Raw genomic sequence first — 22,752 nt, forward strand, 5'->3', positions numbered from 1 at the left:
TCCAGGGGTTTCTTATTCATTGCCCGTGTTTTGGTTGTTACCAGTGGGTTACATGCTTGTTGCCATGGGGTTACATGCCCATTGCCAGGGGGTTATATTGTCATTGCCAGTGGCAATATAAATATATAGAAAGCAGCAACAAGGCAGAGGCGTCACTCAGAGCTTTTCCAAAATACATATTCACCAATGGTAATATCCAGCAATTGTTTTGAGTGTCCTCAGGGATGTGTGGGTGTATGTATGTATGTATGTATGTATGTATGTATGTGTATATATATATATATATATATATATATATATATATATATATATATACCCGCTACCCGTAATCTGAAACTTCTGGGTAGGGTTATACGCTACCCAGTAGGACCACTAGCATCTGTCTCCTTCAAGGTGGCAGAAGGTTTTGAAGGGACATTTTCAGCAGATTACATACAGATGGCCAGACCATGTGCACCCACAGCGCCAGCTCCCCCAAGTCAATGCTTGGGCTGCAGTTCCATCATCATGCCACTGGCTGACAACCCTGTCTCCATGTTTGTTCCTCTTCTCTCCTGACGCATGCTCTGCACCTCACGCCAAATATGCATGGTGCACACTGTGATCAGGGACGCACTTTGTGGAAGTTAAGTGTGACGTGCATGCACCACATCTGCAATTAGGTCAACTGGCTGGCATGAAAGGTGCAGGGACATGTCCCTCCTTCCCATGTTGCCTCTGCTGATGCTGATTGGCTATGCAGGGCAACTTCCTGTTTTTGTGGATTTCCAGAGACGTGCAGAGGCATCAGCGTGCACGAAGACACAACAGACCACAGCAGTGCTATTTAACCCCTGAAATCCTGCAAAGGCCTGACATTCCGCTAACCCTCTGCCCCTCTCCCCTCCCTATCTCTCTAATGACCCAATCTTTGTGGGCCTAAAAAAGTCAATTTCTAATTACATTCTCATAGAAATGCAGGGTCATCCCAGGTTCAGCATGAAAGGTGCCGACCCGGGATGTCCCTGCTTCAAAAGCACGTGTAAACGGGGCCCAACCTGGGATTGTCCCTGCATTTCTGGTATGAAAGAGGTATAAGCTGCAATCAGGTGTGGTATCGCGGTCCGACAATCGGGATACCGACGGTCAGTATCCCGACATCTGAATCCCGACTTCCGGTACTCCGACAGGGGGGTGAGCGCAAAGAAGCCCCTTGCGGGCTTGCTACGCTCGCCACGCTGCAGGCATGGTGGCTCCCTTCGCACGCCTGTCAGTCGGGATCCCGACTGTCGGGCATTAAAACAGTTGAGATTCCGATGTCGAAGTACTGACTGTCAGAGTCATCCGGCACCTGCTGCAATCACGTCATCAGAAATGTGCAAGTATTGAAATCCAGACTGTGTGTGTTACTGCAGGGTTTTGTGGTGCCTTATAATATAACGATCATTTTGATGTTCTATTAGTGTGAAATGGCTTTGCGTACAGCAGTTCCAGATAGAAAACCATGCATGGAGCAGGGCAGTAAGTAACGGGATCAGTGCTACACAGTGTGGCATTGTGTTATGTACTACTCACAGCTGAGTTTGTGAATAGCAGTCACCGCCCTGGCTTTACAACCCCCCCCCCCCCCTTCCCCCTCGTTGCCATTTCCTACTGTCACTTTAAAGTACAAAAAAAAAAAAATCTGCTAGTGAGTCAGCATAAGAGGAAGTGTCTCCTGACTGTTTATATGCTGTTCCCTTCCTGGCTATCACATGAGATTCTCTCTGTACTCCGCCATGCTCAGACCTCTCCTGCTGTTCACCCTCATCTGCTTGGTCAGTGGGGGGCTCTATTTCCAGAAGGGACAGAACTGCTACAAACCAGCAGCCAGGAGGACCTTTAGTGTGAGGTAGGAAATGCTGCCCGCCCAGTTAGTGTATATAATTTCAGTCATACATGTGAGACAAAGGATATTCCTTATGTATAACAAAAACAAATATGTACAGTACTCTGATCATGATGTTGTAGTGGTGCTTACAACAGGCTTTTAAAAAGTAAAAGAACCAGAATGCAGTTTCACATATACTGCACATCCACAGGACAAAAAGCGAAGCTTACAGATAATTTATTTATTTGTTTATTTACAGTTTCTTATATAGCCCAGCAGTCTCCATTGCGCTTTACAATAGTAGACAGTGATAAAACAAACTGGGTAACAACAGACAGACTTGGAGGTAGGAGAGCCCTGCTGCAAGCTTACAATCTATATATAATCAGGGAGGGTTGTTAAAGGCAAAATATAACCCATTTGAAATCAGAAAGAAAAGGTCATTACTAAATGACATGGTACTTTGAAATTGAGAATCTTACGTCTAGTATAGTTATGTTTATATGTGTTTTGTGTATGCAAACAGTACTTACATTTTGATACACTGTGTGGAAAAAATAATGTACACAGACACTTTTTGGTACTTGTTTCCTAGCATAAAAATTGTGTCCATCGGGACCCCCCGAAATAGCGTCGATCGCATCGCATGCAACCAAATCGATGCGATGAACGTGATTTTTACATTGGAATCAATGTAAAATGGTCCCTGAGACCCGATTTTACATTGGCCCCAATGTTAAATGGCCCCCAGACCCCAATTTTTATTGTTTCTCAACCCTGATGGGTCAAATGCCCTCTCCCCCCCCATTGTTAACGCCACCCCACGATCAACGCCATTTCGAGGGGCGGCGGTACACGTCCTCTGACCTTTTCATGCCCCCACTATCCACGTCGGCGTGGAGTTGATTTTATATAGTGTTTTGCGAGCACAGCGAGCCACCGAAGCGTGGCGAGCGAACGTGCATTACTTCACAGGTATTACGCGTCCCCTCGCCACGCTTCGGGCTCGGTGGCTCGACACACTATATAAAATCAACTTCACGCCGACGTGGATAGTGGGGGTATGAAAAGGTCGGAGGACGCGTACCACCACCCCGCGCAGGCTCGCCACGCTTCGGGTTGACATTCATCGTGGGGTGGCGTTAACAATGGGGTGGGGGGGGGGCATTTCTCATGTAAAATACCCATAAGGTTGGGTATACAATGAAAAATCGGGTCCATTGGCCCATTTAACATTGTTCCAGATGTAAAATCGCATCCATCACTTAACTTAAGGCATGTGATGGATGCGATGGACGTGATTTCTTAATTGTCGGGGAAAAGGCTATAAATAGCCCTGAAATCGCGTCGGTCACGTCCATCGCATACCTTAACTTAAGGTATGCGATCACCTACGACGGGCGCCGTGCTAGGAAACAAGTACCCACTTTTTAAATGCTTTTCCCTGTAAGCTTTTATACTGAATTTAGGAAAAAAGTAGTAAAAACAGGTTTGTGTGTTATTAATGGACGCAGATATAGCGAACATAAATAGTTTCTTTATCCATTGATGCATAAAGAAAACATTTGTAAACCACATTTAAATATTTTAAATAACATACAAAAACGAACATCTCCCTGCGCAAACAGACAGAAGGTAGAAGAAAACAACACAGTAACAGTCAGTGTTATTGTGTCCTGGGCAGACTTGTACACTCACAAGTCATTTGACCATAGTTTACATGGAAGATTAATAATTGCCACTTGCTATTTCTCTAACCTGCTTCCCAACATAGCTGCTTAATCAACTGGAAAAACTGTCCAGGTAGAAAGTGTGTCTGTTCATACAGTGACAGGATGATTTTTATGAACAAACTCTCTGCTCAGTTTACTGATAACAGCCACAGATTAGTGCTCTACAAAGTAAAAAGAACCCCTTTCTCTGGCCTGCCACTTGCCAGATAAGGGTTATAACCACTTCTTCTGATTTAACAACAGGGATACTGCAGGGTAATTATTGATTTTGTTACTTCTTTATCTTTGCGGCCACCATTTAGAAAGCAATTGCTCACCACCATGTGCTCGCCACCCTCCTGTGTCCACGGTATTACCTTTAATAAAGATGTGGCGAGTGTAGTGTAGCGAGCCACCGAGCCTGAAGTGTGGCGAACGAAGCGAGCCCACGAAGGAACGATTATGCTATGTAAGTTCCGCAGCGTAAGTGGTGGCCTCAAAGATGAGGAAGTACCTGACTTCTCTTGTGGCCCAGTTTACAGCATCTTGATAGCATGGGGTGATGACCGTGGTGCAGGGGCAGAACTCTGGGAGGCAATGGAGTCATCTGCTGCCGGGCTCCTCCCCTGCTAGTTTAAATCAGTTAATTGAAAGCAATTGATATCCCTTCTGTAGCTGATTTCTGAAATATATATGTGTTCTCTCTCTCTCGTGTGTGTTTGTATAAAACACATATTTCAGAAAAGACACATACACTATTATATTATATAAGGTTGGGGGGGGGGCACCAATATCTTGCCTCGGGGCAACTGTGACAAAATTACGCCACTGCTGTGGCGTCCACGATGTCCAAATATACCCATTTCACAGATAACCATTACTAGCAGCAAAAGTTTTTTTAGAAGAGTATAGAACCCTAGAGAGTTGCATAAGTTAACTTGATAAGATCAGTGACATGTGGTCTAGATGAATAGACCCCTTATCACAATTGTCTACCTGGAAGTTCACATGCACATCGTTTCACTACCACTAGGGTGTATATAGTGGTGACAGTGCACAGATAGGGCTGATCCCTCATTGTTACCACCACTAGGGTGTGCAGAGTGGCAGCAGTGCACAGATAGGGCAGATCCCTCATTGTTACCACCACAAGGGTGTGCAGAGTGGCAACAGTGCACAGATAGGGCTGATCCCTCATTGTTACCACCACTAGGGTGTGCAGAGTGGTAGCAGTGCACAGATAGGGCTGATCCCTCATTGTTACCACCACTAGGGTGTGCAGAGTGGCAGCAGTGCACAGATAGGGCTGATCCCTCATTGTTACCACCACTAGGGTGTGCAGAGTGGCAGCAGTGCACAGATAGGGCTGATCCCTCATTGTTACCACCACTAGGGTGTGCAGAGTGGCAGCAGTGTACAGATAGGGCTGATCCCTCATTGTTACCACCACTAGGGTGTGCAGAGTGGCAGCAGTGTACAGATAGGGCTGATCCCTCATTGTTACCACCACTAGGGTGTGCAGAGTGGCAGCAGTGCACAGATAGGGCTGATCCCTCATTGTTACCACCACTAGGGTGTGCAGAGTGGCAGCAGTGCACAGATAGGGCAGATCCCTCATTGTTACCACCACTAGGGTGTGCAGAGTGGCAGCAGTGCACAGATAGGGCTGATCCCTCATTGTTACCACCACTAGGGTGTGCAGAGTGGCAGCAGTGCACAGATAGGGCAGATCCCTCATTGTTGCCACCACTAGGGTGTGCAGAGTGGCAGCAGTGCACAGATAGAGCAGATCCCTCATTGTTACCACCACTAGGGTGTGCAGAGTGTCAGCAGTGCACAGATAGGGCTGATCCCTCATTGTTACCACCACTAGGGTGTGAAGAGTGGCAGCAGTGCACAGATAGAGCAGATCCCTCATTGTTACCACCACTAGGGTGTGCAGAGTGGCAGCAGTGCACAGATAGAGCAGATCCCTCATTGTTACCACCACTAGGGTGTGCAGAGTGGCAGCAGTGCACAGAGGTATTTATTATTTATTTACAGTGTCTTATATAGCGCAGCAGATGCCGTTGCACTTTACAATTGTAAACAGAGATAAAACAAACTGGGTAACAACAGACAGACTTGGAGGTAGGAGGGCCCTACTGCAAGCTTACAATATATAGGGATATAGGAGGGAAACACAAGGACAGGCACCAGTAATAGCATAGCTTGTACTGTAGGTCCAGAAGGGAAGCTATATAATAAAGCTGTCAATTCCGTGCAGAAGCCTATGTGCTTCTTACCACAGCACTGTGTAAGGGATCCGTCACGAATCCCTCCCAGCATGCCCTGCGGCCGGCTCCGATGCTCTGCACAGACGGACTCCCGGGTCTCAGAACCGGAAGTCCAGCACCGGCGCCGCATTGCAAGGGACATCTCTTATAGCAAGAGCTGTCCCTTGCGTTAATGATGGCATATTATCCCACCCTGTGTCTGTGACGGACACATTAGGCATGTTGTAGCTGGTTATCCTTAAAATCCAGATTATTACTATGTTAAACCCCACTTAGAAAGAAAATAGACATCTGATTAGTTGTGTGGGCTACAGCTCCTGTACAGCAATATATGTATATATAAGCTGTATTAATATATTTTACCCAAAACAAAATACTTCCACAAACGTATTAGTCACCAATCACAAGACTGCATTGTGCAATAAGGCCTGGAATTTCCCTGCACAATCACTAACATAGCACCAGTCACTTGAAACATTAAGTGGTTTTAAGGAGCACTTCTGTTAACACTACAAATTTTCCGGTACTTGTGTAGTTTCACGGCGCCTGGCTACTTCCGGGTTCTACGCTCGCCACAAACTATGTTAAAAAAAGTAACTTAACTCCATGCCAACATGGATAGTTCATACCTCCACTATCCATGTTGGCATGGAGTTGATTTTAAGCCCGCAGCGTGGGCGAGCCAAGCGAGCCCCGCAAGGGGACTCAGACGTGGATAGTTCATACCTCCACTATCCATGTTGGCATGGAGTTGAGTTTAACTCAGACTCAGACGCATGCTGGCGCCGTGAAACTACACAAGTACCAATTTTCCTTAAGGGGCCTACACACGGGGAGATGAGCGTTCCGAGCAATGCTAGAATGCTCAGCACACAGCGCTGCATGGCGATGTACCGCTGAGCTATCGGTCTGACCCTGACACCGGTGATTATACATTAGATTTATCCAGCCTATCGCTATGCCCCTACACACAGTGATGTGGGGGAATTTTCGGTACTTGTGAGTAAAGCTGGGTACACATATGTACAATTTCCTTTTTCTTGCGACCGTTCGATCGACCGAATACACGTTCGGCCGTCCAAAACATACGACCGTTCTGCGCGTACACATATGTACAATTTTACTTGCGACGTCCGATGTACTCCCGTCCAAACAATCACAAGAAGAAGTATATGAGAGACCCTGTAACCCTTTGCCTGCTGTTTTAACTAATGTGTGTATAATGCCTCACTGCTCAACACTTTAGACGCATCACTTTAAGACATTAATCAATGTTGAAGTTTTAATAGTGTGTATGGTGCCCTGAAAAGAGCTTCCAGCCCACTCTATTAAAACTTCAACATTGATTAATGTCTTAAAGTGATGCGTCTAAAGTGTTGAGCAGTGAGGCATTATACACACATTAGTTAAAACAGCAGGCAAAGGGTTACAGGGTCTCTCATAATGCAGCATACCACCGTGCTTTGTCAAACTGTCAAGCATATCGATCGAACGTGCGTACACACTTCACTTTTGTTCCGATATGGAGCCGTCCTGTCGGATGAAATATTAAGCAGCAAAGAACCTTCGACCGACCGACCGTGGACGGCCAAGAGCGTTTTTGGCCGTTTATCGGTCGCACAGCAGCAATTGGGACAGCGTACACACCTATACAATCGAACGGCCGTTTGCCCCCAGATTGGAAGAACGGCCCGACGATTGTATATATGTGTACCCAGCTTTATCCGGGCGTCCGATTTTTAAATCGGGTCGGATCGGGACATCGCATCGCATCGCATGCGACCATCGGATGCGATGCGATGACCCGATTTTTCCATAGGAATCAATGTTAAAATGGACTGAGTCCATTTTAACATGGAATTCAATGGGAAAAAGGGGTCCTTTTCATACCCCTACTATCCAAGTGGGCATGGAGTTGGATATAAACCTGTGGCGAGCGTAGCGAGCCACCGAGCCCGAAGCGTGGCGAGCGTAGCGAGCCCCGCGAGGGGACACGGAATACCGTCCCCTCGCGGGGCGCGCTTCGCTCGCCACGCTTCGGGCTCGGTGGCTCGCTACGCTCGCCACAGGTTTATATCCAACTCCATGCCCACTTGGATAGTAGGGGTATGAAAAGGACCCCTTTTTCCCATTGAATTCCATGTTAAAATGGACTCAGTCCATTTTAACATTGATTCCTATGGAAAAATCGGGTCATCGCATCCGATGGTCGCATGCGATGCGATGCGATATCGTATCGCATCGCATCTGATTGTATGCCTTAACTTAAGGCATACAATCAAAAAATCGGACGCCCAGATAACTCACAAGTACCGAATTTTCTAAGCAACCTAGTGAGATCACTTAGAAATTGCCCAGGGATCACTATGTGTGTAGGCCATTATAAGAAACATTCATTAGAAACACATACAGTCCCTGAGATATAAGAATTATCTGCAAACTCTTTGTATGGTTTAGGAACAGGTTAGGTCGCTAATCATTAGCACAACTGCTGAAATAAAGCCAGGTAATGTGAAATACCTATTTGTAGAGGTAAGCTTTATCTTGATGAAATTATGGGGGTTATTCTGGTTGATTCGAAAGGCTGCGAATTCGCAGCCTTGCAAATCCAAGAAACCCCGCCTCCCACCTTGCAGCGCGGGTTCGCCCGCACAGGCTGTGAATGGATGTTTAGAATAAACATCCATTCGTATTCCTGCGGGTAACCTCCCGCATCTTTCGATGGTCGGAGACTTTTAAGTCACTTACATATGCGTGCTCGCTGGCACGGATATGGGCGGGCAGTTGACATCCAATGATACCTTCTGCCTCCCCCCCCCCCCCCCCCGCGTCACGGCCTCATTACCATGAGAACGCCCATGGAACGCTGGGTGTTCTCATATGGTAATGAGGAAGCCCGGGGCCCACCCCCCACACACCAACATGGGAGCGTACACCCGGCGAAACAAAAGTTCGCCATGGGTGCACGCACCATACATCTGCACATGCGCAGATGCCCACCTGCGCATGCAAACTTGAATAACCCCCTATGTTTATGTTTTATTCCATAATAAACATAAATAAAAAAATGATGTCGTATGTGTTATCCAGAGACTGGAAACTGCATTGTTCATCATCCTCAAAATGGGATTTAATTTGCGCTGTCCAATGAGAGCAAATACAGCCCCAATGACACGAGGACCCCATTACATTTACCCCACTTCCATTAATGACAAGTGCACTGATTTAGCCACATATTATTTTGGATTTGACATACTCCACTTTCATAAATAATGACGTAAAATGACAGCGCTACAAAAAAAGGTAAATTACAATTTAATACGTAATAATAGTATAAAATATCACGATTATTATTAATGAAAACAATCCTAAAATATAATAATCGTATCTTTCTTAATTTCTGCAATATATCAGGGGCTCAATGATAAGAGTCTGCTATTTCTTTGATCAATCACACGCGGTTAGTATTTAGTAGTCACAGCCAGCGGGTTAATACGTAGTTAGTGTGTCCATGTAGTGCAAGCTACTTGCCTGTGGCGTGGCATACAAATAAAACGTTTGCAATAATCGCGGTCTTATTTGATGAAAAATAGAAAATGACACCCCAAAAACTGTTAATATTTTTTTTTTTGTGGTGAACAATATTTATAGGAAACCCACGCAAGTACAGGGAGAATATACAAACTCCGCACAGTTAGGGCCATGGTGGGAATAGAACCCATGTCCTCAGTGCTGTGAGGCAGTAATGCTAACCATTAGACTATCCATACTTAGACCCCTTGATATTATCACCATAGTCCAGTGGTTCGCAAACTGTTTTGAATCATGGTGCCCTAGATCATCATAAAATTTTCCAAGCCACAATTATTACATTGTGTTTATATGTCATCCTTAGGGTCCGTTATGTGGTGAGGGACGGGATTTGCTTCTGTTTTGTTCACATATGTTATGCAAGGCAGCCACCTGCACTGGTTTTGCAGTTATATTGGTCATAACAAAATTTTAATTGGTCCTGAACCGCCAACCTGAGGTACCCCTACAAGTGTCCTGAAGCATGCGAGCCATGCGGGGAGACGCAATGCACTTTACCCTGTGTCCATGTTGACTGTGTTGACATCCAAATGATCCGCACCCAGAACAGCAACGATTGTTTTAAAGTGTATGTAGATAAAAACACATGTTCTCAAGTATACAGGTTCAAAGTGCAGAACTGGTGGTAAACGCTGGTGGTAAGTTTTCAGTTACACAATAAATGTTTTTTTTTTTTAACTCCCATTTATTATTAGCAAAGGGCAGCGCTGAATCAAATAAACCTGTTTTGTAAGCCAGTGAATGCGTGATTAGCCACAGTCCCAGCATTACAGCCGGTGTGGCTATGATAATTCAGATGGCATAATGCTTCTCGCTGGTTCTCAGTTTCTCAGATCAAGCCCACATTGTATCTAATCTGCTAACAACCGAATAATGCATATTGCATATGAAATGGATACAGGCGCTGGTCTTACAAGTATTCTGCTGTTAGATTTTATATGTTGGAAGCAAGCCTTCTTTTAGTAGAAATGTAATGGTAATTTTAATATTCATCTGCATTAGCTACCCACGGCCACATGAATACATACCTGTACAAAGTCTACCAAAGGTCTGGGACTGGCGCAGCGTCAATGGAACTAACTTTGTCAGCTCAACACGGAATCAGCACATCCCGCAGTACTGTGGGTCATGCTGGGCACATGGGAGTACCAGCGCTATGGCAGGTGAGATAAATATAATCTGACATAAAGTTGGCCATATGCCATTCAATCTTACTCTTACTTTGACTACTTGGCATTGCTCTGTGACACTGGGTAAAATGTGAAAGACTATAAAAGTATCACATATTTACTTTTATTTGTGTGAGGGAAAAGGTATAGCTTGACTTAAGAAATGGCGGTACCCCCTCGATCCATCACAGGCCTCTACACAATGCAGAGGGCATTCTGGTGGCGTGTATACAATTCAGAGAGACTAGAATGCTCTCTGAATTGGCCTCCATACAGTGAACATTTGAGCGGCCACTCAAATGTTCACTGTATGGAGGCCAATTCAGAGAGCATTCTAATGCAGAAAACATTCTGGTGGCCTCCACAAAATGGAGAGAACATTGTGGTGGCTTTCACACAATGCAGACAACATTCTGGTTACCTTCGCACAATGCAGGGAACATTCTGGTGGTCTGGGTACAATAGAGATAACATTGTGGTAGCCTCCACAGAATGGAGAGAACATTCTGGTGGTCTGGGTACAATAGAGATAACATTCTGGTCGCCTCCACACAAAGCAGGGAACATACTGGTGGTCTGCATACAATAGAGATAACATTCTGATGGCCTCCACACAAAGCAGGGAACATTCTGATGGTCTGTATACAATAAAGATAACATTCGGGTGGCCTCCACACAAAGCAGGGAACATTCTGGTGGTCTGAATACAATAGAGATAACTTTCTGGTGGCCTCCACGGAATGAAGAGAACATTCTGGTGGCCTCCACACAATGCAGGGAACATTCTGGTGGCCTCCACACAAAGCAGGGAACATTCTGGTGGTATGGGTACAATAGGGATAACATTCTGGTAGCCTCCACAGAATGGAGAGAACATTCTGGTTACATTCACACAATGCAGGGAACATTCTGGTGGTCTGCATACAATAGAGATAACATTCTGGTCTATTTTACACATCATCTGGTCCTGCCCGGCCTTGAGCCCCTTATGGGGAGAGGTCTTTCATCTTATAACTAAAGTACTTCATCAACCCATACCTATGAACCCTCTCGTTGCACTCTTCCACTACTATCCAGGGATACTACCAGCTAGCGACAGATACCTCCTCGGGCATATCCTGTTGGCGGCTAAAGCTTCCATCGCCCAATTTTGGAAGTCCCCGGATCTTCCTAGTATACAAATGATTGAAAATAAGATACATAAGCATTTCCTATTCGATACATCTGATGTAGATTATTCCCCTAAAGCGTCCTCAATCCACATCAAATGGTTCAGATGGACGGAATATAGGGAAATGGAAGGACATCCATGTGGCCGCAACACCTCTATTGACCTTTCAGTATTGAACTCGCCTAGAAATATCACACAACCGATAACTACTGTTGTAACTTTGTCTTAATAGAACATACCTGACATATTCCGCATGTGCTTTATGTACATTTTCCCCTTTTTTTGGTGTTTTTTTTTTTTATTCTTATTTTTTTTTGTATTTGTTATATTTTATTTACCTTTTTATTTTTTATCTTTCTTGCTCTGTTCATAATTGATATTGACACTTTTGTTTAACTATCTATATGTCTTATGTTTCAAATATAATCTCAATAAAAATTCAATAAAAAAAAAAAAAGAGATAACATTCTGGTGGCCTCCACACAATGCAGGGGACATTCCGGTGGCCTCCACACAATGCAGGGAACATTCCGGTGGCCTCCACACAATGCTAGAAAAATTCTTGTGGCCTCTGCATAAGTAGAATCATAATATCTGATATAAAATATTAAGAGCCTTCAAGTGCCAAATACAAGAATGAGACATATGTTATTACTGTTCACAGATCAATGCGTCAATTTTGCAATACATGCAATGTTATTATATGAACTCTATTGAGCTACACTTATCACATTAAAAATATATATTTTTAATTAAGGCACAATACCTTGCATGACAAAATTGCATATGATGAAATCAGAAAATATTAATGTTTATCTTCTGTCGCAGACCGAATTAATATCAAGAGGAAAGGGGCATGGCCCTCTGCATACCTGTCTGTTCAGAATGTGATTGACTGTGGAAATGCGGGATCCTGTGAGGGTGGGGACCATGTAGGGGTCTGGGATTATGCCCACGAGCATGGAATCCCTGATGAGACCTGCAACAATTACCAAGCCAAGGACCAGGGTAAGAGAAGCGATGTAAGACTATCAGGTCAGGATCAAATTGAAAAGTATTCTTGTTGACTCCACATGGTAGAGTGCAGTCTAAAGCCTACACACAGGATGACGGAGCTTCTGTGCTTAGCGAAGTGCTTAAGCACAGATCGCTCAGCACACATGCAATGCACCAGTGATGTGTGCTGAGCGATCTGTGCTGACCAGTGTTAGCTGCTGAGAACACTGGCGATCTGACTAGATTTATTCTGCGTGTAGTATAAATGTAGTCAGACGATGGTGAGATACAGGACCGCGCATTGCCATCGCTTGGGGACATACACATGAGTGATGTGTACTTAATTTCTTAGTGATCTAGTCAGATCGCTTAGAAATAGGGATAAAATCACCCCGTGTTTTCTCAAACTCAATCCTCAGGACCCCGCACAGCGCATGTTTTGCAGGTCTCCTCACAGAATCACAAGTGAAATAATTAGTTCCACCTGTGGGTCTTTTAAAATGTGTCAATTAGTAATTAATGCACCAGTGCACCTGCCGGGTGACCTGGAAACCGTGACCTATGTGAAGTACTGAGGGGATGCAGTTAAGATCCCGGCGGTCGGGATCCCGGCGTTCAGAATCCCGACGCCGGAATCCCGACCGCCGAAATGCCGACACTTTCTCCCTCCTGGGGTGTCCACGACACCCCTGGAGGGAGAATAAAATAGCGTGCCGAGCGCAGCGAGCCCGCAAGGGGGGGCGATCCACGTCCCCCCCTTATAGGCATTTCGGCTGACGGGATTCCGGCGTCGGGATTCTGAACGCCGGGATCCTGACCGCCGGGATTCAATACTGAATCCGTACTGAGGACCAAATTTGAGAACCCCTGCTCTAGACTAATATTCATAAAGTACTAGGGTTCATAAGGTCAGTATCGCTGAGTAATATCCATGAGCTGTGAAACAGACAGCACTGCCTTATGATATAAAAACATGACTAAAAGCACAGAAAGAAGATAGAAAGAAAACTTATTTATTTAGTTAATTTAGCAGGAGGACATGTACAGAACACTTTATTAATGTATGCATCTTTGTTTTATACTTCAGAGTGCAACAAATTTAACCAGTGTGGTACCTGTGTCACTTTCCAACAATGCTCCTTCCTGTCTAATTACACCCTGTGGAAAGTCAGCGACTTTGGATCGGTCAGTGGACGGGAAAAAATGATGGCCGAGATCTACAAGAATGGACCAATCAGGTGACCAGTACATAAATACAATTCAAAATCATGTGTATGGCTCTACACACCTACACATGGGAGACAGACATCATGTGAGCTCAGTCATCTGTGTTTTTATGCCTCAGTGATTTCACTAATACCAAAACCTGTACTGCCAGCCAGCACCAATAACAGCAGAACGTCTAAATTCTGCCATTCATGTAACTTAACTTGTGCCAGGCATACTTATACTGCCCAGGCAAAGCCAACAAACTAGATGTAAGCTGCGTACACACGTACAGATTTATCTGTCCAATCTATCTGGTGGGAACAAAAACCTGGAAATGTATGGGAGCAAATGACAATCAAAAAATAGTTCCCAAACACTTGAAAACAGACAGTGATCAGTCAGACAAATTGTTTAAATCATTCTAATATAACAAATTTATCAAAGAATATATTTTTTCCTGTTTTCCTGCATTTGGGTCGAAATTTTTGATTGTCATATGCTCCCATACATTTCCAGGTTTTTGTTCCCACCAGATAGATTCGACAGATAAATCTGTAAGTTTCTACGCTCCTTTAGTGTAATCTCCCAGAGTTTCAAGACCAGTTTAAAAAGATAAATATTAATGGCTGTCACTCAGTGGTATAACTATTGTAAGGCAGCCCCAGCTGCCGCTTGGGGGAGCAAGTCACAGTGGGGTCTATGTGGGCGCCAGCACCCGCTGGACGCACTGACATGCTGCTGCCTACCACTGCCCACTGGCTGAGCACCGGAGGAGACAGCCATAGCTCGGGTGGGGCCATGGCAGAGACGACAAATCCCCCCACTGATTCAATTGACTGGAGACAGAGTCTGCTATTGGCTACTGTGTCCTATGGGGACTGGTTTTGTGGTCAGAAATGATTGGACCACAGCAGGTACCAGAGATAAGGATACTTACCTTTTGTGGTCATCCCACAAAAAAAAAATTCAGAAAATTTCCTACAGACAGTATTCAATCCTGTCCTGGACTCACCTGCAACAGGTTTGTCTCTCTATGGAGGTGAATCTGTATTGTTGGACACGGCTGCTGGATTGGTGAATCCAGCGCCTGTTTTTGCCGATGCCTGGACTTTCCGACTGGTGGAATATATTCCGCCAGTCGAAAGAACGGAGTCCACATTGAATGTCTGTAACGGTCGCTATTTCCCCCTGGCGAAAATAGCAGCCGGGTTTGAATACCCCATAAAAAAGTCCAAAATTGTCCTATTCAGAATGGTAAGCTGGATAGAGAGGTCACTGATCGGACTACGTACAGTACATGTTCTCCTAAAAATATATCTGCCTACTAAATGCTTATTAATGACAGCCGCATCGTTGTTTTTACTGCAGTGAATTAAATATTATTTACATATAATTGAATAATTATATATATTTTTAATTGGCTGATTATCTCACTTAAAAGTATTCAAAGGCAGTAAATGCCACATCCATATCAAGATGTAATAGCCACTTTTAATTAAAGTGTTATAATAGAAATATAAGAATATTTGAACAAATACCTTGGTAAATACATTAGTTTGGTCATTCCAATTTATAAGAGGTACATACTTAAATATGCTGTGAATTCCATATAATGTAACTAAGCTTACCATACGATCCCTTTAAACCAAGGCACTCATGAATTATACAGGTTTTGTGGCTGGCTGACTTCAAACCTGCACTCTACCTGATTTTAAGCAGCCACAGAACCTGTGTAATTCAGAAGTGTCCCGTTTTGAAGGAACAATATGGTAAGCCTACATAGAACACATGTAATAGCTTAATAATCAATTTGTTTATCCTACTCAAATGACACAAGACAGACCATTCCATACTGACATTTATACTGCAGCGAGCACTTACATACAGAGTAATACAGCATGATGATATCTTGTGTTTTGCAGCTGTGGGATAATGGCCACGGAAAAGCTGGATGCTTACACTGGAGGGTTGTATTCAGAGTACCAGCCAACGCCAATGGTGAATCATATTGTCTCTGTGGCCGGCTGGGGACTGGATGAAAATGGAGTGGAGTTTTGGGTAGTCCGTAACTCCTGGGGAGAGCCTTGGGTGAGAAACATTACTCTTATTCCCTCCCAAAGTCACTGTTTCACCTATATATTGTCGTGATTAATGCTGACTTATACAAGGTTGTAATATGACCTGTTTAATATTGTGGCTTACTTATATTTTTTTAAAGCTTCTTACTTGGATGGTGTGGCAAGATGGGCTTACGCTGCTCCAATGTCTGGGGGTTTGTTTTATATATTGGCCTCTGGGATTTCCCATGTGGAGAGCTGCTGCCAATACCAGGCTTCCTCACATCCACAGGAACACTTTGTATGTGGTTGGCTTGTGTAGATGCTGCAGCAGCACCACGGTTACTAGGCAGAAGATAGAGTATAGACTTATTCAATACAGAACATGAGTTTTACATGAGCTTTTCTGCCCTTCCTGAGCCAACCCTGGACATAGGCCATTATAGGCCAATGCTTGGGTCATCATGTGCAGACTGGACGGTACTTGTGTAATATCGGGGCACCCGATTTTTTCATTGTATCGCATGCAATATAGGGGCATACAATTTATGCCTTGCGATTTTTCATTGTAAAGACCCGATTTTCAATTGTATAGTCACCCATGGGTGATTTCATACCCCCACTATCCAACTACGCATGGAGTTGATTTTATATAGTGCCCGAAGCATGGCGAGCGGACGCAGAATACATGTAAAGTAATCCGCGTCCCCTCGTGGGGCGCGCTGCGCTCGCCACACTATATTACTTTACATGTATTCCGCGTCCCCTCGCTGCGCTCGCCACACTATATAAAATCAACTCCATGCGTAGTTGAATAGTGGGGGTATGAAATCACCCATGGGTGACTATAAAATTAAAAATTGGGTCTTTACAATGAAGCATTGCATGCCTTAAGTAGTGGCATGCGATGAAAAAATCGGGCGCCCAGATAATACACAAGTACCGACTGGACTGGTGTGGGCTGTGAGATACAGGGGGAAGGCTGAAGCTGTGTTGGATAGGGAGCACAACACAATTGGGGGAGGGGAGCACTGCTTGAGCAACTTCCTCTCATGAAACCGCCCCTTTTTCATGTGCACACGGAAAATTTGCCTAAATTGTCCAGGTCTGGCTCTGTACCCTTTTGTTTACTTTGTTCCTTTCTAGAAGTATGTTGCCAGGAGACAATTAACCACTCATATCTTCCCCCTCCATTTGACCACACACTGCCAGTTTTGCCTGGCAAAACTAACATAGAACTGATAGGATTGGGTGGAAGTGTTAAAACTGATTTCGAGGACTACAGTCCCTGAATATTGTTCCAGAATTAGGCTGTAGGAGCTGCCATCTTTAACATTTGCCCCTGCAGACTTAAAGGAAGGCAGGCCAACTCTTGTAGGACCCAAAATAATCCCCCTCTGTCATTACAGCATTCCACTTCCCATGATTAGAACCCTGGAATATTTGACACTCACTCCTACAGAACCAATAAATTGGGTTTTGCATATATTTAAATAGCTCCAATCTGGAGAACACGGTGTGGTGAGGTAAATGGCCGGAGAGGCATAGGCTAGTATTAGATTTACACAGGCATACAGTATATGAATTTAAGGGTTCATGTGGGTTTTATACAAATGCACAGCAGTATATACTACTGGAAATGTTGGAAATTTCAGAGCATTTTGCTGCAATATTTTCGAAATGCCACTGGAGCCATGGATCAGTTCATGAACCAAGGTTTGTATTGGGCAGGCATGTCCAAACTATGGCCCTCCAGTTGTTATGAAGCTACACATCCCTGTCATAGTTTTAGCATTCCCTAATAGCAAAACTGTGGCAAGGCATGATGGGACTTGTAGTTTCACAACAGCTGGAGGGCCATAGTTTGGACATGCATGGTATAGGGCATGGGTCTTCAACCTGTGGCCCTCCAGATGTTGTGAAACTACATGTTCCAACATGCATTGCCACATTTTTTCCTATAAGAGCGTGCCAAAACTGTCAGGGCATGCTGGGACATGTAGTTCCACAACATCCGGAGGGCCACAGGTTGAAGAGATCCACAATTTAAAAGATCCACAGATGGAGCTAATTAGCTCACTTGTGATTCTGTGAGGAGACATGGAAAACATTAACTGTTGGTAACTAGTGAGGACTAGGGTTGGCTACCCCAGGCCTAGAGATACATCAGCAGCACTGGTGGTACTCACTAAACACTGCTGCTGCCACTTTTTATCAAAGGTGTGTACTTTGATTAACAATACATAGATAATTGCATCTCAATTAGATACATTTATTAAAATACCACAATTCACAACAATATATTTCTGGAAGTACACTTCATAATAATAAAATATATAGATAAAAAGACAGACAAACATACAACATTTAACACATAAGCTGGCAATAATTGATTAAAGAGGCTTATGAATTGGCTCAGAATTCTTTAGGCAGTGATTTTGGTACTTATGTAGTATCTGGGCTGCCGATTTCTAAATCGGGTACATCGCATCGCATGCGACCATCGGATGCGATGACCCGATTTTTCCATAGGAATCAATGTTAAAATGGACTGAGTCCATTTTAACATGGAATTCAATGGGAAAAAGGGGTCCTTTTCATACCCCTACTATCCAAGTGGGCATGGAGTTGGATATAAACCTGTGGCGAGCGTAGCGAGCCACCGAGCCCGAAGCGTGGCGAGCGTAGCGAGCCCCGCGAGGGGACACAGAATACCGTCCCCTCGCGGGGCTCGCTTCGCTCGCCACGCTTCGGGCTCGGTGGCTCGCTGCGCTCGCCACAGGTTTATATCCAACTCCATGCCCACTTGGATAGTAGGGGTATGAAAAGGACCCCTTTTTCCCATTGAATTCCATGTTAAAATGGACTCAGTCCATTTTAACATTGATTCCTATGGAAAAATCGGGTCATCGCATCCGATGGTCGCATGCGATGCGATGCGATATCGCATCGCATCTGATTGTATGCCTTAACTTAAGGCATACAATCAAAAAATCGGCAGCCCAGATACTACATAAGTACCGTGATTTTATATATAGTTACCAGTCCCGGTCATGTCATCTGAGGAAGCCGCTGAGTTGCACAAACAGAGGTGGAGAAACGCGTATTTAAGCACTGCAGCCCAGTCACCGCTGTGTGAGAACATCACTACTCAATCACCCACATTCTGGTGGATCCTACTATATTCATCACCCTTTCTAATTGCTCCAGAGCGCATCCCTGGTAATTTGAGACCAATGGGGACATTGTATCCAGATCAAAACGCCAGGATTACAAATTGTAGCAATTAGCTACTAAGAGACTGATCACATGACTGGGACTGGTAACTATATATAAAATCACTGCCTAAAGAATTCTGAGCCAATTCCTAAGCCTCTTTAATCAATTATTGCCAGCTTATATGTTAAATGTTGTATGTCTGTCTGTCTATCTATATATTTTATTATGAAGTGCACTTCATAATTTTAATAAATGTATCTAATTGAGATGCAGTTATCTATGTATTTTTTCAAACTAAATACAGCTGCGCCTCTTTAATTAGCATCAACGACCTTGGTCAATGTTGCTATCCCCCCTGTTTTTTTCTTGTACAGGGAGTGGTACCCAGAGTGGCCCTATGTGAAAATTGTTATATCTATATTTTCTGAGTGTAGGAGGCTACTAATGTGTACAGACAGATTAAGACCCTCAATGCGCTCTAGGGGAAGATGCTGGATTGCCACAGATCTCTTCTGCTCATCAGATTTAGGGTCAGATTCTTTTATATTCAAAAGTGATAAGATGGAGAGTGATAAACAGTCAGCCAATCAGCTCCTGCCTGCCATGATTGGCTGGCTGTTTATCCCTCTCCATTTTATCACTTTTGAAGCTTAGAGAATGTGGCCCTTAGCCTCCAGTTCAGTGATGGCTAACCTTGACACTCCAGCTGTTGAACTATACATCCCAGCATGCCCTACATCAGTTTTAGCATGGACAAATAGTAAAACTGATGCAGGGCATGCTGGGATGTGTAGTTCAACAACAGATGGAGTGTCAAAGTTAGCCATCATTGCTATAGTTCTACAAAGGTTATTTGGTGTGTAAAACATTAATACACCTTTTGGATAAGCACGTGTCTTCTCTATTAGAGACACCTCGAGGTTCCCAATGTTTACAGAAAATTGCCGTTGCCTGTCTGCCTTTTATGCAAATTCCAATACAAAACCTTTCCCTGGTATACATCTGTGCAAGTATCAAGGTGCCCATATCTGGGTAATTAGGCCTGAAATACCAACATGCCATACTTCTCACCATGAAAACTAGCACTAGCCATATGGCAGGTGCAGTTTCACACATATAGGGACCCACTTGGCCGGAAAGAGTCTGCACAAAGGCTCCTATGCAGCTGATGGGTGCTACCCCAACATGCTGCGATAGAACAAGACGGACATTCGACAGCATTTTAACACACATATTAGAATGTATGTATGCGCCGCACTGTGTTCCTCTTGAAATCTGCTCGGCATTGGCCGAATCCGGCCACAGCACTGTTTGTGTGACCCCACACAGCCTGCTTGCACCAAGCGGGTCCTGCTGCATGGGGTCCTCTTGGTTGTTATGTGTGGTCCAAGCCATAGGGCCTAAAATGTGACAGGTAAGAAACTACATATGTACACAACCACCTCCCAGTAATCAGTTCCCTCAAGGCATTTCTGATGCAACAGTGCCTTTATGGACACATAAATACCCCTTTCACATTGCAAAGCTAGGTCGGACCCGGGATTACAATCCCGGGTGCAACCCAGCTCCGGCGCTTTCACATTAAACACAGGTCGCCCATTTTACAGAGAGCAACCCAGGTTTAAACCTTCTTACTGCCCGGTTGGTCAATCCAGATTATAAACTATCACACCGCATGTCAACCCAGGTCCATACGCCACCACCTGGCATGAACCTGGGTCCAAGGTGAAAGGGGTATATGTAGCACATGAGGGATTCTTTTTAGGTACTTTGACACACAGCAGCATTAAGGTGGTATTGGGTTCTCATAGGAGATCAGGCGATGACCATACTTGAAATAACCATATTTTGTTTCCCCTATCCCGTATGACTCTGGCTTTAATGAAGGTGTAGGAGAGAGAGAGAAAGATTGCAGAAGGAATGAATTTCAGCATCCTAAAGAAAAGTTAACTGGTAATGCACATATACTATGCCCTCAATGCAAATCCATGGAAGGAGAATACCCCATATGGATTCTGACAGGTTTAAATGTTGTATGAAAGAAATTCCTTGTTTTAATACGTGCACATCACATTTATACCACCTGTAACATAAGTGCACTGCAGTGAAAAGGTCATTTACACATTTAAATGCACAAGATGCTGGGTGGGTGCAGCCACACTCTGGCATATAGGTGATCACTCTGCATCCATTTTTTTTTTTCTTTCAATACTTACCTTGAAGAGTCTCACATCTGTATATCATTGACAACCATATGTATTATTTCCCTGCAGGGGGAGAAGGGCTGGCTGCGCATCGTGACCAGCACATACAAAGGAGGGAAAGGAGCGGATTACAACCTGGCCATTGAGGAAGACTGTGCCTATGGGGATGTAATACTGCCATGATATAATGTTATCACAGAAGCAGCTGAAATCACCACACTGTCAATGAAGAAATCACATGAAAGGCTTAAAAGCTGCTAGAAGCCTAATGAAAGGAATAGGAATGAACATTACAAAACCCAATCAGAGTCACATCCGCGGCATGTACGTCGTGTGGTGGAGTTGCCAAAGCTTGGACCAGGCAGCCAATGAGATAGAGATGTCAGTTAGCATAAGCCTCAGTAACCAGCAGGGATGGGAATGGTGCATCCATGTGTAGAAGAGGATTTGTTTTTATGAAATGAATGGAACTTCACTTTTGTGTAGCGTATATGACAATCATAATTTGTTCACCAGTTTTTGGATAGGATTTATAAATATATGAAGCCATATGTTTCAAAAGAAGAACTTTTATCAGGTATTGAATTTAAGACTGTATAATATATATAGCGGGCTAAACAAAAGCCCAGCATAAGGGTTAATCATTAACAAAGGAAGACCAAGTCTAGAGATCTTGGCATTTAGTTGTTTGTGTTAAGAGACACTGAATTATTCTTTACACTGTACTGACCAGCAGAACAGAAGGAGAGCACCAAGACCCAGCTTCATGGAGATCACACCTCTTTCCAATAAAATTCTAATAAGTATGTAGTGTATGTATCTTGTATATTACCAGGCTTATAAAGATACCGGTTAAGAACACTGAATAAGGAGAAAAAAAATAATAATAGATATATATATCTATCTCTCTCTCTCTATATCCATATCCAGCACACAACTCACAGAACCATCTCTTCAAATACATAGATCCCTTTGTGTCCATTCCAGTTAAATATACATGTAAAGTGCACACACTTAAGAATCTCTTGGTTCCAGAACACACACACAGAAAAACAAAAAAAAAAAACACATAAAATAACCATTACAGAAAGCAAAATACAAAGATATACTTGTTTTCAACATACAGTACCTTGGTGATTACTTCTAATGCAACCAGCCGAAAAACACACAGACACATACAAACACTTCTAAGCCACGCAGAATCACCTATCAAGATGCAGCAAAGTTCACCTGGTATATACAACTTACAGTATAAATCTCTGTACACTACTCATATGCCTTCTGCCAAACACACAGAAA

General features: G+C 43.9%; 1 protein-coding gene across 1 annotated transcript; it reads left to right on the forward strand.

Annotated features, from left to right (window-relative positions):
* The first annotated feature begins 1,690 nt into the window (after nt 1-1,690).
* On the forward strand, nt 1,691-22,259 carry CTSZ (cathepsin Z). Its single transcript, XM_083146858.1, has 6 exons — nt 1,691-1,870; nt 10,431-10,591; nt 12,597-12,776; nt 13,852-14,002; nt 15,896-16,061; nt 21,523-22,259. Exons 1-6 carry the CDS (start codon nt 1,734-1,736, stop codon nt 21,634-21,636), a joined length of 909 nt encoding a protein of 302 aa, XP_083002984.1. The 5' UTR covers nt 1,691-1,733; the 3' UTR covers nt 21,637-22,259.
* The last annotated feature ends 493 nt before the right edge of the window (nt 22,260-22,752 follow it).

This window comes from Crinia signifera, chromosome 6 (genome assembly GCF_055691185.1).
Source record: "Crinia signifera chromosome 6, ASM5569118v1, whole genome shotgun sequence".
NCBI classification, from domain to species: Eukaryota; Metazoa; Chordata; class Amphibia; order Anura; family Myobatrachidae; genus Crinia; species Crinia signifera.